This window comes from Bombus terrestris, chromosome 11, assembly GCF_910591885.1.
Source record: "Bombus terrestris chromosome 11, iyBomTerr1.2, whole genome shotgun sequence".
NCBI classification, from domain to species: Eukaryota; Metazoa; Arthropoda; class Insecta; order Hymenoptera; family Apidae; genus Bombus; species Bombus terrestris.
The window spans coordinates 7,130,533-7,148,437 of record NC_063279.1 but is presented as its reverse complement, the minus strand read 5'-3'; the positions used below and the strand labels follow the sequence as shown (position 1 = coordinate 7,148,437).

General features: G+C 40.0%; 1 protein-coding gene across 5 annotated transcripts in view; it reads right to left on the bottom strand.

Moving 5' to 3' along the window:
• Positions 1-1,872: 1,872 nt before the first annotated feature.
• LOC100642734 overlaps positions 1,873-17,905 on the bottom strand; it is a 39,291-nt gene continuing 23,258 nt past the window's right edge. For 2 of the 5 annotated variants that reach the window (XM_048410429.1, XM_048410430.1), the window contains exons 4-10: positions 12,746-13,076; positions 11,906-12,209; positions 11,427-11,714; positions 9,632-10,848; positions 8,512-8,910; positions 7,672-7,827; positions 1,873-7,568 (exon numbers count right to left, since the gene is read on the bottom strand). In XM_048410429.1, the coding sequence (XP_048266386.1) occupies positions 7,412-7,568; positions 7,672-7,827; positions 8,512-8,910; positions 9,632-10,848; positions 11,427-11,714; positions 11,906-12,209; positions 12,746-13,076 (2,852 nt within the window). In that variant the 3' untranslated portion in view covers positions 1,873-7,411. Of the gene's footprint in view, positions 7,591-7,657; positions 7,828-8,511; positions 8,911-9,631; positions 10,849-11,426; positions 11,715-11,905; positions 12,210-12,745; positions 13,077-17,905 lie in introns of all 5 variants that reach the window. The other 3 variants (XM_048410431.1, XM_048410432.1, XM_048410433.1) reach the window with 3 other exon arrangements.

Genomic DNA, 17,905 nt, shown 5'->3' with positions numbered 1-17,905 from the left:
ACTCGTGTCATTTTGTGCACCGAATAACACTTTGACCGCCACGGTGGTCATTGATGACCCGAGCGCTTTAACTTCTGACAATTGTAAAAATTGAATGAAAATTGACAGTTGGGGCATTTTGAATATAACCGATAAATAGAAGATACTTTGAAACAAAAAGTGCCCCATTGAACGATTAAACATTTTTATTAGAACGTCAATAAAAAAAAAAAAAAAAGAGAACAAATCTTGCATCTAACGGTGCACTGTGTTTGCATCCAGATCTTTGAGGGCTAATCTACGAATATTATTATAAACACAGCTTGGAAAATAATCGTAAATGCTGCTTTATAATCATATATATAATTGAAGTTAGAAGTGTGCACATACCTTACTATTATATACAGAATGAGCAAATACTGTTTACTAATATCTTGTACACGTTTCAACGATATATTCTGCACGTTTTGCTTGCGACGAAATAACAAATGCGAATGGTTCGTTGAAATAAACGAAGTCTTGTTATAATACGTCGCTATGAACTGTTACCAAGGCGCTACGATGGTCACCCGTGACCACCAATAAGATAAACGATCCATTGGGGAAGAATGTTGTCTTACATTATCGATTTATTATTATTTTGCCATTATATGCTTTGAATAATAAAAATACTCCGGTGGCGTTCCTAGCGAAACATGTGATTTCGGCGTGGCAGTCAAAGTGTTAACCAGATTCTGTCACACCGACGGTGAAGTAATAAAATTGCGGAAATCTCTTTCTCTTTCGTCCAATTTTCTTCTATTTCTCGTACTAAATGCAAGCTGAGCGCACATCTTGTTGCATTTCTCGTATTAAATGCAAGAAGAGACGCGTACATCTCTTCCACTTGCGTTCATCGCTTATGGGAAAACTTGTGTTAAAAATTCGAGACACTGAGAGGAAAAATGGACTACGTGATTAAGGAAGACAGAGAAAGAAGGAAAAAATAATCGCGTTACGTGTGACGAATAATGCGAATGATGACGACTTGCTGGAAAAATATCGTGTCCATTTTTAGCGTTTCGTAGGGAAACGGTTTTAACGATTCACCGGTACTTTGTGATTAAATAAATATCTTCTACTTTGTAATTAAATAGATATCTTCTACATTGTTTCTGTCATCGCCTTATGGCGCTATAAAATTAGTTTGCAAGTTGCGCTATCGTTTTTAGGAACATGAAATGGCAAGGGTAAATTATGATTGTTGAAGATAGTTGGATGTAGGAAAATTGTATACAAATATATATTAATAGTATTACATGTAAGTTCACTGTAAGTTCATATGTAATATTATAAATATATATTGTATCGATATAAAGAAAAATATTACTTCTGACGAATTTACGAAGCGATTATACATTTGATAAGTTTACGCAACGCGAAGAAACCGGCGAAGAAATACTCGTTTCGCGTGAAGATTCGAATTTCACGAAACGTGGACGCGTCATGTTTCTACAGCAAGTCGTTGATTTAACAAGTTCGAAGCATTGACAGCAAAAATGGACTGAATGGTTGAAGAAAAAAGGAAGATATCCATAACGATCTACGTGAAGAAATGTACAATCACGTTGCAGATTGTCCAAAGAAACGCACAAAGGTCGATCGACGACCACTTATAAATAAAATTGTACGAATTTTAATTCTACGAATAGCGGACACGAGAGATCGCGAGATGTAGCTGCGAAGAAAATATACGAGACGCGTTTCTCAGCTTGTTCGTGTACTCGAACGAACCTTGTTCCGCAATTGAATACAGTCTACTAGCATAATCGTACACGGCTAATGGGAACGTATCTTACGCGGTGAAAAATTCGACGACGAGCCGAGGAATCTTCGTTTCTTTTGATCCCTCTGCGAAGAAACTTGACACGATCTTTCAGGGTTCTCCGATCAGAGTACGCTACGTTATCGCTAAATTGCGATCGGTACAGCTAATTGGTTCCTGCTAACTGGTTTGGTTAATCGTCGATTAACAAGGCAAAGGAAAGGTACGAAAGAGCCGAGCGATCAATTTCACCTTTCTTCTTCTTCTTCCTCTTCTCTTCTTCAATTATCGTCTCGCGGGAATCGCTACTTACCCTAAAACCTGATTTACAATGGTTCACGAAAGTATTTGAACGTTTATAGAGACCTTCTATGAATATATCGTCCTTCTTATGCCAACAACATCATAAATACGCGATTCAACAGATCGTAGAAACTCGCGATCGAATGTACAATTATTGGACACGTCTGAGAGTGATAAATCGAGTTTACGATACAATTAATTACGTTGTTGTATCACGTTCGGTACAACTACATCATGGGCCAGAGTCTTTATGCAAATCTTCATGTTTACGAACATAATCGAAAATGTAGAAAGGAAATTCCTTTAAAGGAGATTTGTTGTACTTGTTAGAAATTACAAGACGTGGCATAATATACTTTGGATATCTTATATATTTTTCTATAATATCGTATGAATTGTACGCGCCTCCGCGTCTTTAGATTTCGCATAAATGCGCGGGAAAATCCGCGATCTAGTTATGACGCTCATCTCTTTACATCTACTACGTGGCTAAGAGCAAGAAGAAAGACCATGAACGACAAAATGAAAGCATACACGGTATTTTTGGTTTTGGCATAAACGGGACGATATTACGCGCGTCATGTCAAAAACATCTTGAAATTTCATTAGCATCGATAGTGGCTATCGCGCGATTACGCTGCTCAAAGTTGACGAACACCAAGAGTTTTATATTTGCGCGTGACAACGACCGGAGAGACGCTTGGTAAAAATCGTAAAAGTTATTTGCAAGAGTTTTAGATTCAGATATAACACACACATATAATATGTACACAAGAGCGTTGTATAATATGTGTTCAAATACATTCGCGACTCACTATATCCGACGCGATCCATTCCATTAAATAAGACTCTTTCGATTAACGAGGATCGAACAACTTTACAATTACTTCTATTACCTTGTACTCTTCAATTCGACATCCACAGAACAGAATCTTTCTGCAACGTTGCGCTCTTTCTAACTCGATGAATCATCCGACTCGAAGATTCGAAACTTAGTCGTAGAGAAAAATTTGGAAGAGCGAGGAAGCGCTCGCTGAAACAACGGAAATGTCGATGCCTTCGGAAGCTTGGATGATCGAGATCCGTCGTTCGAATGTTACGAAACAATTCGGCTGACTTTCATAAATATCGGGACGGTCGTCGATATCACGCGAAATAATCCGGTTACGTTATTCTGCGAGCGATTGATCAGTCAGAATGTGAGACAAAGATTCGCAAGGATCAGGAAAAATTTTGTTGAAGTTACTCGTGGAGAGGGAAACGACGGTAATCGACGATTATACCTATCGACACTTTGATTTAGATCTCGTTGAGACAGTTTCAACTAAATCTAATGTTTAACACTAGAACTACCACAGCAGTCAGATTGACTGGTTTTACAATTCTATTTTAAAATTTCTATTTTAAAATTCGTAATGATAACTAAAAGAATAATATAACGAATTTTATTTTGTTTTTTATGTATTCAAAATCAAAATAATTTTGTATCAGGGCTATTTACAGCAATACCAGCCAAAATGACTGGTACCTGTCGAAGTGTAAAAGGGTCCTGTAATTTGTTTATCGAACCCCAATTAACCAGTTTCCTCGTTTCGTACAACTTGCCACGCGTTTTTCAAATTTTTACTGCGTATCATTCGATATGACGATATCAGTTATCAGGAGAATTCCAAATAGATCGCCAGATCGCTAGGTGTTATCATTAGAAATACCACACCAGTGAAAATGACTGGTTCTACAATTTTATAAATGTGTCTATCCTCGTTTAGGAATCATGGTCCCAGACGGATTAATAATATCAAAAATGTACTACATAACATGGAATTCCTTCTGTAGGAAAGTAACGAATCAATAAATACAAAAATATTCTATTATCACGTATTTTTTAAAGACCAATCATTTTGGCTGGTTTTGGTAGAAATGGCTTCGTGTTAACTATCGGTAGTTCTAGTGTTAAGAAATAAAGTTCGATTTAATATCCGTGGAATTCGTAGGAATCCGCTAAACGAATTTGAATCGTTAAAGGAACATAAAAAATAAATAAAAAAGAAAAAAACCAGCAAATGCAATGGACGATATAATAGTACAATCGTCAAGTTTCATCACTGTTTCGTTTGTCAATGATGAGATTCCTATTGCAACGTAGCTGAATGTTCAGCGAATTATCAATCGCTTTATCTTACTCTTCGGATCGCAAGTGTGCAAATTAAGCAAAATTGTTAACATGTTGCAAACAACGTTGCGACGATTTCTCCCACAGTTACATTTTTGAATAAACGTGTCCCGATATTTACGAACGGGCTTGTATCTGTTGTAGCCAACGTGGATCTCGAAAAGAAGTTGCGACGTTACTCGAGTGACGAAGCAACCGAAAGAAACACTGTAACATCAACGAAAACGCGATCAGATCGATTCTGTGGTTCGTGGTCGGTTTGATTTCGTCGTGCTTAAGCTCCTAAACACTTACACGTTCGCTTCTCACTGTTCAGCAGCTATAGGAGATCGTCGTATTCCTCTGTGAAACTCGCTGACTTCGAAGAGTTTCATTTCTGATATTCGAAGCTCGAAGGTGAATTCTTTCCGAGGAATGAGACTTTTTCAAATGGATATGCAAATGATATGCACCACAGGGTGCATCGATGCGAATGCACACGCGTTTATCACACACGCACACGCATAAATGCGATCACAATCACGTTCGTCTTAATACTGATAGAACGATCTATCGATAATGGACGCATCATATGCGTCCGATGAAATTGCCCGAACGTTCGTTTCCTTCGATTCTCGTGTACGATTGGTCACGGCGGATCTTTACGCGGAGATTCACATTTCCGAGAATATAATTAGGAAAATAGAATGCAGGTAGAAAATTGTTTCATCCAGCAAGTAACGTACGGAGTACCGTACTTTCGCATATACTGTGTATGTTTCCACGTTACGCGTACGCTGTGCAATGTTGCGCTTTCGAATTTTCTACAGACGCGTAAAAATCCGCAGACTGTCAGTCGCATTCAGTTTCAATAGAACACGTCGTGTGCACGAGAGTCGAGAGAATCGCGATAAGAACAATCGCTCGCTGTTCGAACGTTCGACGATATTCTTGTAATTCTCTACACCTGCGGAGGTACTTACAGACTTAGGTCTATCTACATGATATGATGAAGCATCGAAGTAAGCTTGCTTCGTGACACGAGATCCCCACTGTCAACGCCACGCAATCGACAAAATAATATTCTTTCGACTATCTTTGTTCGGTGTACAAAACATTGCGGGGCTCGTTACGACGAAGTTGGCCGATGATATTCGAGAACACGCGTTGGTGATTCGAGCTTCGAGGTCCCCTGTGCTTTCACGGTGATCTAAACGCGGTCGTTAAACTAGCTTTCAGCTGGAGATCCATTGGAAAACCAACCTAAGCTGCGCTATGTTAAATTCCAATGTATTTGCTTCGATACGTATATCACTGTCTAAGAGTATAATATTTGTTGGGCACTTTGACGTTACTGCACGTGGATACACGATACTTGTAGACACTTCAAATAAAATTCTCTGATCTAATTTTCGCTAATCTTATCTCCAACGATCGTATACGACATACATTATAGTACATATATAATACATATTAACAAAAATAGTTAATATAGGTTGTTCCCCGTTAAATAAATAAATGAAAGAATTGTGTAACTAGCTGAATAAAAATTAGTTCCGTACAGCGACTTTAAATATCCCAATCTGTCTGCATCAATCCAATATCGTGTACTCTATCGTTTCAGAGCGATCGATCGATGATGTTTCTACAATTTTGTACAGATCTTACGAAATTATTATTCATCGAAAATATGTTCGGCTGTTAGAGCATTGTGGGCATAATCTTTGCCTTAGTCTAAATGTAATCATCGCAAGAAACAACGAATAAACTATACATGATAGTTGTTTTATCTTAGCTTGGAAAATACAAATTAGAAATAGAAATTTTTCGATCACGTTGCAGTTTCGGTAGTATACGTATCGAAGGAAATATTTTTAAACTGAACGTAACACGACGCAGCTTAGTTTAGCTTTCAAGCAGATCTGCAGCCTGCTAATTATTTCTGCAGCGTCTAAGCTGGTAAGTATCGACTACTTTCAATTTTGAGCGCGACGAGGGACCTCGAGGAGCTTCGACGATCAAAAATGCCTTTTCAAAGTCACTGTTCGCGAGTAGATCTCCAAGAACCACGTTCTTGTCTGTCGTGAGGAAGCATTTGGTCAACACGCGCGCATCAGCAAGCATGCCTTTGCCCTCGTTTCCAAGGTATAATACGCGAATCTAGTAACGAAGGAACGAACGAGTTCTCGTGGAAGGTACGCAATTAGACTAAAAATGTTTCTCGAACGAATGACCGTTACAAGGTATGTACAAGTGTGTATATGTGTTCTCGTGTATATGTACGTGTGTATGTTAAACGATATAGCGAGAAATGCGGCGGAGCGTTTCCGTGACGCGTTTTTCGTAAAATCGACTACGAAGCGCCGTTAAACAGCAGTGACGTTCGATGTTCGACCGTGTTCAACCTCGAAGAAACAAGTACAGGGTAGCCTTGACTCGTAGCCAACGACGAGAAAAGTCGAGGGAAATTTCAACGATATACACTCCCATTCTTAAGTCAGTATCGAAACTCATAGAAAAATTCCAACCGATTTCATCGTTTTCTTAACAATATAGATTAATCGTCGCTAACTGATCCGTTTCGCATAAAACCAGCAGGCGTCCGAACACTTATGAACGGGAGTGCACATGCACATATCGATCTTCGCTTACATCCTTTGTAAAATCACGCGTTACGAAACGTACAGACACTTTGAAACGCGTTACACGCGACGTCTATCGTACAACGAACGACTCTGTCGCTTGGAATCCGATTCGTATCTTCTCTTGATCCGTCTCAGTGAGTACGCGTAGCTTCAAAGTCGATACACGCGTGTAACTTATACGAGATGTTGCCGCAACGAAACGAGCATAGAACTCCGTTATTGGAATTGACACATACCAGAGAATTGTGAGACGTTTGCGATCTTGCGAGGAGAATGAGTTCGATAAAAAAGTGTTCCACAGAAGGAAAGAAAGAAAGAGAGAGAGAGAGAGAGAGAGAGAGCGAGCAGAGTTGATTCGTTATAAAGATAAACGACGCGATTCTTTCCAAGTGGATCGGCGAAAGGAGGAACGAGAACTCGGCTCGAGAACAGTTCCAACAAGGAGATAATTTCACTTCTTTTTTTTTTTTTGTTTGTTTTTGTTTGAACAGGAGGATAATAAGGCGAGGCGTGCCGTGAAAAAAACTATTATTGGTGCAGGGTCTCGTCAGTCTCGTCCTGGGATACGATACTGGACCGATTCGACCTAACGTCCAGATCCATGCTGAACGGCTTCGTCAAGCACGTGAACAACGGTTGCGTCGTGTTCTCCTCGATGCTCAGGCTACACTCCAGCGAGCTGTCACTGAAAATACAGAAACAGACCTCTACTCATCACTAGCGTCTTCGACGATTGTTCTACGAGAGCAATACGACTTTGATCGACGATCGTACCCGGGCGCATTTACCTGACGATACTGGCACGGTCCATGGACGTCGACGTAGGCACCGTACAATTATCACCGTTACAAGGACGTTCTCCGTTGCTGCTGCAAGAGGAAGAAGTCCTTGTCGCGGACGCTTCCTTCATCGACGCCCTTCGAGATTCTTCATGGCACTCGCACCTGTTTCGTAACAGAATTCACAGTTAATAGCGTTTCTTCGCTGGCGATACTTTGACATTATTCGTATGTCATATAATTATTTAATTTAGAAATTTGATTTGTCAAGTCGATTACGTCGCTCGGTTGTTTAATCTTGGCCGTTTAATTTATTATTATCCGAAGATTGTTCAAGAATATACATACGAAGATCGATCAAAGACATTTTCGAGGCTGTCTTAGCAATTCACTGGTGAGATTTTACTAGCAACGAATAAACATGATCGTTGATACATAAATCTGGTACAAGTAACGAGTAACAAATTAACATTCATTGATAACGATTCATATAAAATGACAAAGACAAAAATACTGAAATATTTTCATGACTCGTTGTAACGTCCAGTGGATGACAAAATTCTACCTACAACCAAGTTCCACCTGTTAGGTTCCTGTCCTAAGAGTTTCTTTTGTTTCATAAGGAAATAATAGATGCACATTTTCCGTTTCATATCATTTTATAAAATCATGAACGATCCACTTTGTCCCAATAAGACGACAAATCTTCTGCATCTATTATTTCCGTATAAAACTTCCGTAAGAAACTTTTCGGACAATCTAATATTTAATTAGCTTTATAAAAGCACGAATTTGCGTAAAAATCTACCAGTGTGTTCTCCATCATCTACTCAACGAGAAGGAACGCACCTGCATTCCTCCGGTTGAACGTAGCTATATCCACCCGATTTCACCTCGTCCTCAGGTCGAGGGATCGTCTGGATCCTCTTCGGCGCTTTCCTCTTCTCGGGTATCTCCTCGAAGTTGATCCAGTTGCTCGGCCTAGCAGTGGCTCTCGGTGGCAGTGGAGGAGGACTCGGCGATTTACCTGCGCTCTTCCGTCCCCCGTCAGGCACTTTGCCTGCGAATTCCATAAACGTGTTGGCCGCGTGCTTCCGCGGACTTTTCAATTTAAAGCTATCTTCTCGCGGCAATGATATCTTCATCTTCTCAACACGACGCTCGTCGAGGGACGTCTGCATCACAAACTCGTCGAGCAGCGTCGGGTTTATCGGCGTCGTCGAACGCGGCCTCTCGATTGGTATCGTTCTGGACGTGAATAATGTCATTAATTTGGTATTGTTATTGAAGATAAGACTCGTGGTCGCGATACAGTTCTGTTTAAAAGTCTTTGGACATTTTTTCTGCGTAAAAGATTTTCCTACGAAAACGTTTGGCGAAGATCGTGAATTTCACTTATTATGATATCCGTAGAACTTCGAAGTTTTATTAAAGATACAGAATCTGGAATTCTATTTGAGAGCTTAGAATTTTATTAAAAGATCTTAAATTTAGAACTCTATTTTAGAATCTTAAATTTCGTTGAAAAATGTATCGGGTTGGCAACTGAGTTATTGCGGATTTCGTCAATACCACCTAATGACGATAGAACTTGGAAATGTATTTCCAAGTGTAGAATTTAGAGGTTTGTTTAAAAATGTAGAGCTTGGAAATTTACTTTTAGAATCTAGAATTACATTTCGTTAATATCGTTGATACATTAATAGCGTATACTTTCTGAACCATCAAATATCATTTTCTCGTGTCTTTATGATATACTTGACTTTTATTTATTATATACTTAACTTCTCGTCGTTTTTAAGCAAACCTTCCAATACTTTACGAACGTAATTGTCTCAGGACTTCTGAACAGGGCTGTGAATAAACGGATAGAGAATCGCAACATCGCAGACATCGTGTGAAACAGAAGAGAAAGAAAAATACGCTCCAATCAGCGAGCAATAACAGCACAATTTTAAATAACACTTACCTTACTTCCTGAAGTCGTTGTTTCACAGGCAGGATCGGCACAGCCACGCTTTTCTCCAAGGGTAGGGTGGTGGGTACATAAGGAAGATCCTCTTCGAAGCTCTCCTCGTAGAACAGTCCCTTCCTCTCGTCAGGCAATTCCTCTGCAAGTTTCTCCACCTTGTTCCTAACAAACTCGATCTCCGAGTCTCTCTCCGACTCCGAACTATTATGATCCAGATCAGAGATCACGCTTGGTGTCTTCACTAGTCCATCCACAGTCTTCGTTCCGTCATCCAACAAGTCTGGCCTCTTTTCCACCGTTTTAACCGGTGCGTGTTCCCTCGTTTCAACTTGTTTCTGTTTCTGCCTTGAAACATCTTCCTCGACTATCTCGGCTGGTTCGACAGGTTGTTGCAGCTCTTTGCTTTTCCTTTTCGGCTTCGTAGCTTCCTTCTTTCCTATCGAGTCCTTCGACGAACTACTGGATATTCGATGGTCCGCAGGAGGTTTGCTATCGATGGACGACGACGATCTCACAGCGGTTTCGCTGGTTTTCCCGTGACTACTCAGCTTCGAGTCCTTCGAGGAACTCCTCGAGATCTCAGAATCCTTCGAACTGCTCTGCGGTATGATCTGGCTGGTCTGGCTGTCCCGCGAGTACGGCCTCGGCGCAGTTTCGATCAAAGCTTCGGTCTTTATCCTCGTTGTGGGTGGATAATGCTCTATCGACACTTCCGTTACGATGCTTCCGGTTCGAGGCTCCGATTCGTACTCGTCCAGCAGTTTGGTAGGCGTTTCCAGTGGTATCGACACGCTTTCCGAAGGCAGAGCCTCCTCGTAGTTCCTGTCATCTGCGTGCAGGCTTATGAAGATCGAGTCGTCCTTACGACTCTCCTTTTCAGCGTTAAAACGAAACTCCACGTGGCCTATGCTTTCTAAGGACGGGTGTCCTCCGGAACTATCCAACTCCGTGCCACAGGATGCCGCTATAGCCTCGTCATAGCTCTTCTTTCTCTCGCGTTTCTTGAACAGACTCAACGTCGAGGAGAACACGCCCTTGTTCTTCGAGTCCTTTTTTAAACTGCCAGACCCTTTGTCCAAGGTTACTCGCTCGCGCGATTTCGATCTGCTACGCAGACTCTCCGTGGTGTCCTTGATCTTTGAGGTGAGGCTACGACGTGGTTTCGTGCTCGGAGACGGCGATTCTGGGCTCAACACACTGCTGTCTGTACGGGCCTTAAAAGTTGAACACGCGGTGGTCAAGTACATGCAGTGTCTTTTGTTCGAGATTCTTCTCGATTAAGCTAGCGGATCTTCTACAAAGACAAAGCCAGGAATCCAGGTGTGGACGATGTGTGAAGCGTACAAGCCTAGTTTCTACTGTACGCGATCTGTGCCAAAAGGTAACCGAACTACTTCAACGAAAAAGCTCGAATAACATCTCCGCTTAACGAGACTCCTGCCGAGTTCCTTTGTCGTGGCTGGCATCAAACGCCACTACAAACTAAAACATCTACTGTATTTAGTAGAACGTTCAAGTTCCATGTTTATTTCCAACGCTTCATAAAATCCATACAAACTTGAAAACCTGTTCCTTAAATCATATATTTCTATTACTCCACTATTACTTAATTGGTAGCTACCCGAAGTAAGCAATGTGATTTGAATAAAGTAAAAGACTTCTTGCCGAAAGCGTTGCCTGTGTCTCGTTACTTTTCGAAAGTTCGGTCATCTTTTAGACAGATCGTGTGTATCAAATACATAATAAGCATTCGCTGTTTATACGAACTACGAACACGGAAGCACGAGGGTACCTTAAACAGAGAGGCGAAACTGCTCTTCCTGGAAACGGAAGAGGGACTGGGTGTACGCGAACCTTCCAGATCGCGAACTTTCTGATGCCTTGGTAGCTTCGGACTACCGGTCACGCTGCTCGTTGTTGGAGTGGTCTGTACGATTTCTTTGAAGTTCTGCGCTTTTTTCCTCTTGTCGTTGAAGTCCAAGGTCGCTGGCTTTTGTACCTCTTGCGCTTGACTTCTCGCCGACTGCTGCTGCGACGTCGTTGTACTTGGCGATTCACCTGGCTTCTTCACCACTGGTACCTTCAATATCCACGTACAAAACGTAGGTATAATATCGCAGAACTAATATTGTAAATTAATTTTTCGTTCATATGTTACAAATTATCGATGAAACATTTTTTGGCAAAAAAAAAAAAAAAAAATAGAAAAGAAGAAAGAAAACGATACGAGTTTGTTGGAAAAACCAGTCCTTGTTGTCGATTAGAGTTTACCTGTATGTTAACCTTCTCCAAGAATTTTTTCGTGATCTCCACTTCTCTCTTGAAGATCTCCTTCCTCTCTTCTCGTCCCCGTCTCCTAGGTTTATCCAGTGGATCTGGTTTCAAGTTTCCATCTACCATCGATACTTTTATGCTGTCTGGAATCAGTGCTTTCGTCGTGTCTGCTTCACGTTTCAGCAAGATCTTCTCCAGGTCGTCGGTTTCTGGTTTTGACGGTTCTATCAAGTTGTCCGCCAGTGTAGGTTTGCTTCCGCAGAACGACGTTTCCAGTAAACATTTGTGCGGACTCGGCGACCTGATAATTAATTATGATATCGATTAATTTTCGTTATCGTCCCTCTCATCCCTCAACTATCACAACGCCACTCGACAGTTTTAGAACAGTTGTTACATCTGTTTAAAAATCAAAGAAAAGCGAAGCAACGTCGCGCTTCCTTGTCGCAATACTACAGTCTCGGTAATTAAAAAAATTTCGACGTGTTTAACTTTCAGCGAATACATGAACTTTGATTTCTTGGAAATATCCAAGAAATGGACGTCCTTGGAGCAGTTTTTCGTGTCGCTTTCAATGCAAAGTAAAGTAACGTCTATTCTGCAGTTGGTAGTTTCATAAATCAAAATTAACTATGAGTTTTTACGTGTGTACGACAAAGGATACAAAGATACACTTTGAATGAACATAACACGAACAATTTTCTCAATTATACAAAATAAATCAAACGAATACACATCATAACGCATTTAGTGGCTGAAAGAAAATTCTCTTTATAAAAGTAGGAATTTGCATAAACATGGACGGTCGTTGCGAGAACGAGCAACTGATTAATCTACCTGGACGATGTGCCAGAGACAACGGAAAGTTTGCCAGAGGCTCCTGAACCTTGACTACCCACGGAGGAAAGTCTAGACGTTCTTCCACTGATGTTCAACAGGACGATTTCCGAGCAATTGCTGTCCTTCCTTTCTCTGTCTAATTGTTTGCCGCTATAATCGGACATGGAGCCATCCTCCTTTCGCCTCTTCGCCAGTTTCTTCGATTCTCTTTTCAGATCTTGCTCGTGAATGGGATCTTGCAAGTCGAGCTCCTCCGTCGACGATCTTAGATCCTGGGCGTCCTCTTTGTAGCCCAGAGTCAGCTTGCACCCAGGTGGAGGTTCTCCGCCTAGTAATTCGACATTTATGTATTTAATAATCTTTTCGTAGAAGTGGATACAGTCTCTATCATAGAACAATTTTCTAACATCAAAATTTTAACTTATCTAGCATTTAACATTAACGAGTATAAATAAATTACGACGTATAAATTCTAACGATCAATTCTACCAGAATCGAAAACTACCATACAGGGACCGATAGGATAACACGTGTAAACGGGCATAAGGCAACTCCTTGCGAAAAAATAGGAAGAAAATATTGAGTTGGCAACTAAGTGATTGGGGATTTTGTCAATACCACCTAATGGCAAAATTCGCAATCATTTAGTTGCCAACCTAATATATAGAACCGGTATCGATAAACTCTTTAAAAAGAAACGAGTTTGTAGATGATAAAATAAATGGAATTTTACAAGCTATAAATTATCTAATAAGTTCTACTGGAATCGAAATCTACTATACAGGATCTGATAGAATAACACGTGTAAACAGGCATCCTTATGAAAAAATAGGAACTTTTAGGGAAAAATAGGAATCTTCTTAACAGGAACGAGTTTATAAATGATAAAATAGATGAAATTTAAGAAACTACGAGTTATCCAATTATCCCGTCTGAGCTAAAATTGTAAAATTATTGATAATGATATTATCAGCTATCGATAAATTATCTCATATATTTAATATGCAGAAATGAAATTTTACGAATCATAAACCATCCGATAATCCTATTTAATACAAAGTTCTACACTCGTAAATGTTCTACCAACTAGAAATCATCTACCAATTTATAGCTTGACAATTCTCTAATATTGCCAGGGCCCTGTTGCACAATCGAAGCAACATTATTTATAAACATAATAAGTTTTACAAGTCGCAGTTTCCAAGTTGCCAATACCAACTGCCCTCTTTATCCGATTTATAGAAACCTTAGAAATACAAATTTTGCAAGTCGTATTTTGCAAATTACCAATAGCCCTTTTTACCCGACTCGTAAAACAGCTGAAATTTGATAATGAAATTTTCCAAATTACGAATTGTCTGATCATCCTGTTTCGCGTAAGATGGTGAAATGATAAAACTATGTGAATAATCCACTAACCTATAACTTGTCGAATATGCTAATATTATTAGCGGATTAACACATGCACGAGGAGCATGAGGAGTTAAACAGACCGCACGGAACAAGTGGATGTTGAAGCTTGTCCTCCGCGTTTGCATCGATTCGAAAGAGTGAAAGGAGAAAAGAAAGAAGAAAAGGGAAGAAAAATCAATGAGAAGGAACGATTAACCATTGTGTTTCGTGAAAAGGTCGAGTCGTCATTCAGAGACACGTTATCGCGTCACCGCGTTGCGAATCAGCGATAAAAACGAAACGAGCTTGTTGGAAGAGAAATCGTGTCGCTTCTTCGCCTACCTACTTGTATATGTGTGCGTCGGTTGTAACAAAGCAACTGGAATATAGGACAAAGTTGCAGCTAGGCCTTGTTCCCCTTGAATTCTCCCATAACATCGCGACCACTATTAATTCGTGGCACACGAGCAGAAACAGGGCTTGGCGTTATCTCGAGGGAGCATTTAGAGACACCGGTGAACAACACACTAGGCCTGTTCTCGATCGATCACGACCCGGCCTCGTGGCAACCTTCTTCTTCGCGTCCGGAGAATCGTCCTCCGCGACCACCTTTTGTCGAATCGATACACCACCCGTTTACCCGTTTATTAAACTAATATCGTTCGAACGTCGTCTTTTAGTTCGTCGAACAGCTATTTTGCTACAAAAATCGGGCGAGTCCATCTGTTTCTCTCTTTTTTTTTTTTTTTTTTTTTTTTTTGTAGGAAACCATGGAACACGAAAGAAGGTCGAGGAAGGATAAAGACGTGAAAAAATATTTCATACGGAGGAAGATTTTCCAGGTAGATTTTTCGAAAACGTAAGAAATGTATCGTTTCTTATACCATTTGTCACATTATATGCCTCTGTAAATCCAAAATATTCGCGCGATTGCTCGAATAAGTCGCATTCAATTCAGTTTCGTTCAATTTCTCACAACTTTTAAAGATCTGAAAAGTTGCACGATCTTCGACTATTTCTTAGCGCGCCGTGACGCGTGGAAGTAATAAAGTGCAAGGAAAGTTTTCCTTCGAAGGGAGAATTAAATAGCGACGACGATGGAAGAATTTAAAATTTTACCGTGCGTCGGTATATAACGGCGATTTATAAAGGACCAACTTCTTACGTTTTTTCAAACGTCGATTTAACTCTTTGATGATGTAATAAAGCAACGAAGAATTTCTATCGGAGGATTGAAAAAAAGTTCGTGTTTGAGAAGTACAGAGTTAGGCGTTTCATAAAGAATAAACTACGACGACGTACGTTTTCGTTAGGATCGCGTCTTTGACAGCGCAGCGAGATAACGGGAGAATTCGGAATAAATGCAAATTTAGAGCAGAAGTTATTAAACTTTATACGAGATCGCGTAACAGAATTACGAGGTCGTAATAATTTTTGCAATTGTCACAGTGAAATAAGAAATGTCGATAATCTGTCACCGAAGGATCAAGAAGGATTTATCGAGTTATCGATCGAGATATAGGGCGCCAGATTTAAAAATATCGATTTCTGCTTGGAATTAGGACAGAGCCTCTAACAATTTCTGAGAAGGTTTTAAACACGCTCGTAACATTTTGTACTAAATAACTGTTGCAAAACGACGATTCTCTTCGTTATTGACGATCGTCAAATCGAAATGTGGATTGTCTTTGAAAAACATGGAAGATGCTCTGTTATGTTAAATACTCGGCCAAGATATAATGCTCTATGCGAAAATAAACAAGCACGTTCGTCTCATCGATATGCAAATTTAGTTTTGTCCCGATACGTGATAATAAGCGATACAATTATAAATGCAATAAAGAATTACAATTCTTATATTTCAATTCGATACGTCAAATTGAACTTGCTTAATTTATTATCGATTAATGTTCCATTCGTATATTTACTTTATGTACCATTTTACCTATGTAACTGGAATCGTGTGAAACTTTCCCAGGGCAAAAATCCTCGAGTCATTACTCGTATAATTCCTACAATTCGTAAAATTCGTTTACGAATCCTAGTTTCGTTCACAAGCTCGTTGCTCCTACAAATGAAAATCTATCAACGTTAATAACTAACAAATTATTAACTATTACTCTACAATTTTTAAACAATATCGGTTCAATGATGCAACAGGGTCCAGGCAGCTACTTGAATTTTTCCTCTATGCTAAGTCGTCTAATAATATCCTCAGCTACACGGTATACAGACATAAAACTGCGTCAGCTATTTTTCTCAAACAAACACGTACGAGTTACATCGATATCTTCCACGTAACGCATCTAAAGGTTCATCGTCCCCAAAAGGAAAGAGGCATCGTTACAGTTGCCTACTTTACCGCCTCCATCCTCGACGACTTAATTCTAAAGGAAACGGCGTTTCTCTATACCCGTAGGAAAGACACAGGGATCGACGACCAAACGAAAGAGTCTCGAACGTCTCGTTAGCTGCGAAATTGAAGAGGGGACCTATCGCCTACGACGGATTATACTGAATAACGAAACTACCCTTACTGAATAACGAAATTCACTGAGGAGGGGTAACAAACTCGTACAGTGTATTTCCAATTTTCCCGAGCAAACTACAGCAGCGTAATCTACGAGCGAAAAATAAGAAAGTGTTGCGCGAAGTTTGGCTCTGTAAACGCTTTTGTTACAAAGTTAGAGAGTCACGTAGAAACATAGAACACAGCCTGAATATGCGTACGTAGCACAGGATTCTACGTTAGAGTATTTCTACTGTAAGTAGAAACTGCTTAGACGCAATTGTTTGAATGTTTAAACTCTGATCGCAACACGGTACGTTGATACAATGCAAACTAGATGGCTTGGAATTTCTTACGTTCCGAATTAAGAAATTTTCAGAAGGGGATTTGTCGAGATATTGGAACCACGTTACCAATTCACTGTGTTCATTCTCTCTGTATAGTTGTTCTTCTGGTATGATACCTGCTACGATTTTCTGTATTCCGTGATAACAAATTTGTTCCTATGCGCATATTTCTCACTGCGTTCCATCTTGGTTTAAAACTTCGCCACGAAGCGTTTACGACAGAAAACTTTGTGCGACGCTTTACCCTTATTTTCAATTTTATATTACGTTATTTATACTATTTGACCGGAAAGGTAGGAAACATCCTATACACGCCGTATACACAGGGATATTTCGGCTAATTTTTAATTGTCAATAGCCACAGGCAATTTTCAATTGTTAAAAAAGTTTCTAATGAATCGCGAGCGAGCGATTCTCACTTATTCTGTTACCCACCGAGGAACTAACGAAGATATACTTACACCACTTCTGCACAAAATACAACGAAGCTTACGCTTTCGAGATGAGACGTTTAACCAAATAAGCAAAAAATCGACTTACATCACTTTTGCATCAAACGGCACATTTGGCGAGCGAAACGTATTCCTGGCCAGGTCCTAACACTTTTACGTGTGTTCGACGAAATATGAATTTGCAAACAAATCTTCGCCGCCCCTTAATACTCTTAACACTCTTAATACTCCCGAATATACTCTTAATAATGTTCTGTAGAGGATGAAAAACTGCATCGAATGGCGTATACAAAAATGTAGCTATAATTCCATTTAAGGAAACAAAGGTCATCTCGAAAGACTTCGAAAACGCCTTCACATAGGCAAACCGGGTGGTCGTCGTGTACCCCTCGAAACAGACCAAATTTTATTTGAAACGCTTTTTCTCGAATAACGTATATCTTGGGAGGTATTCTAC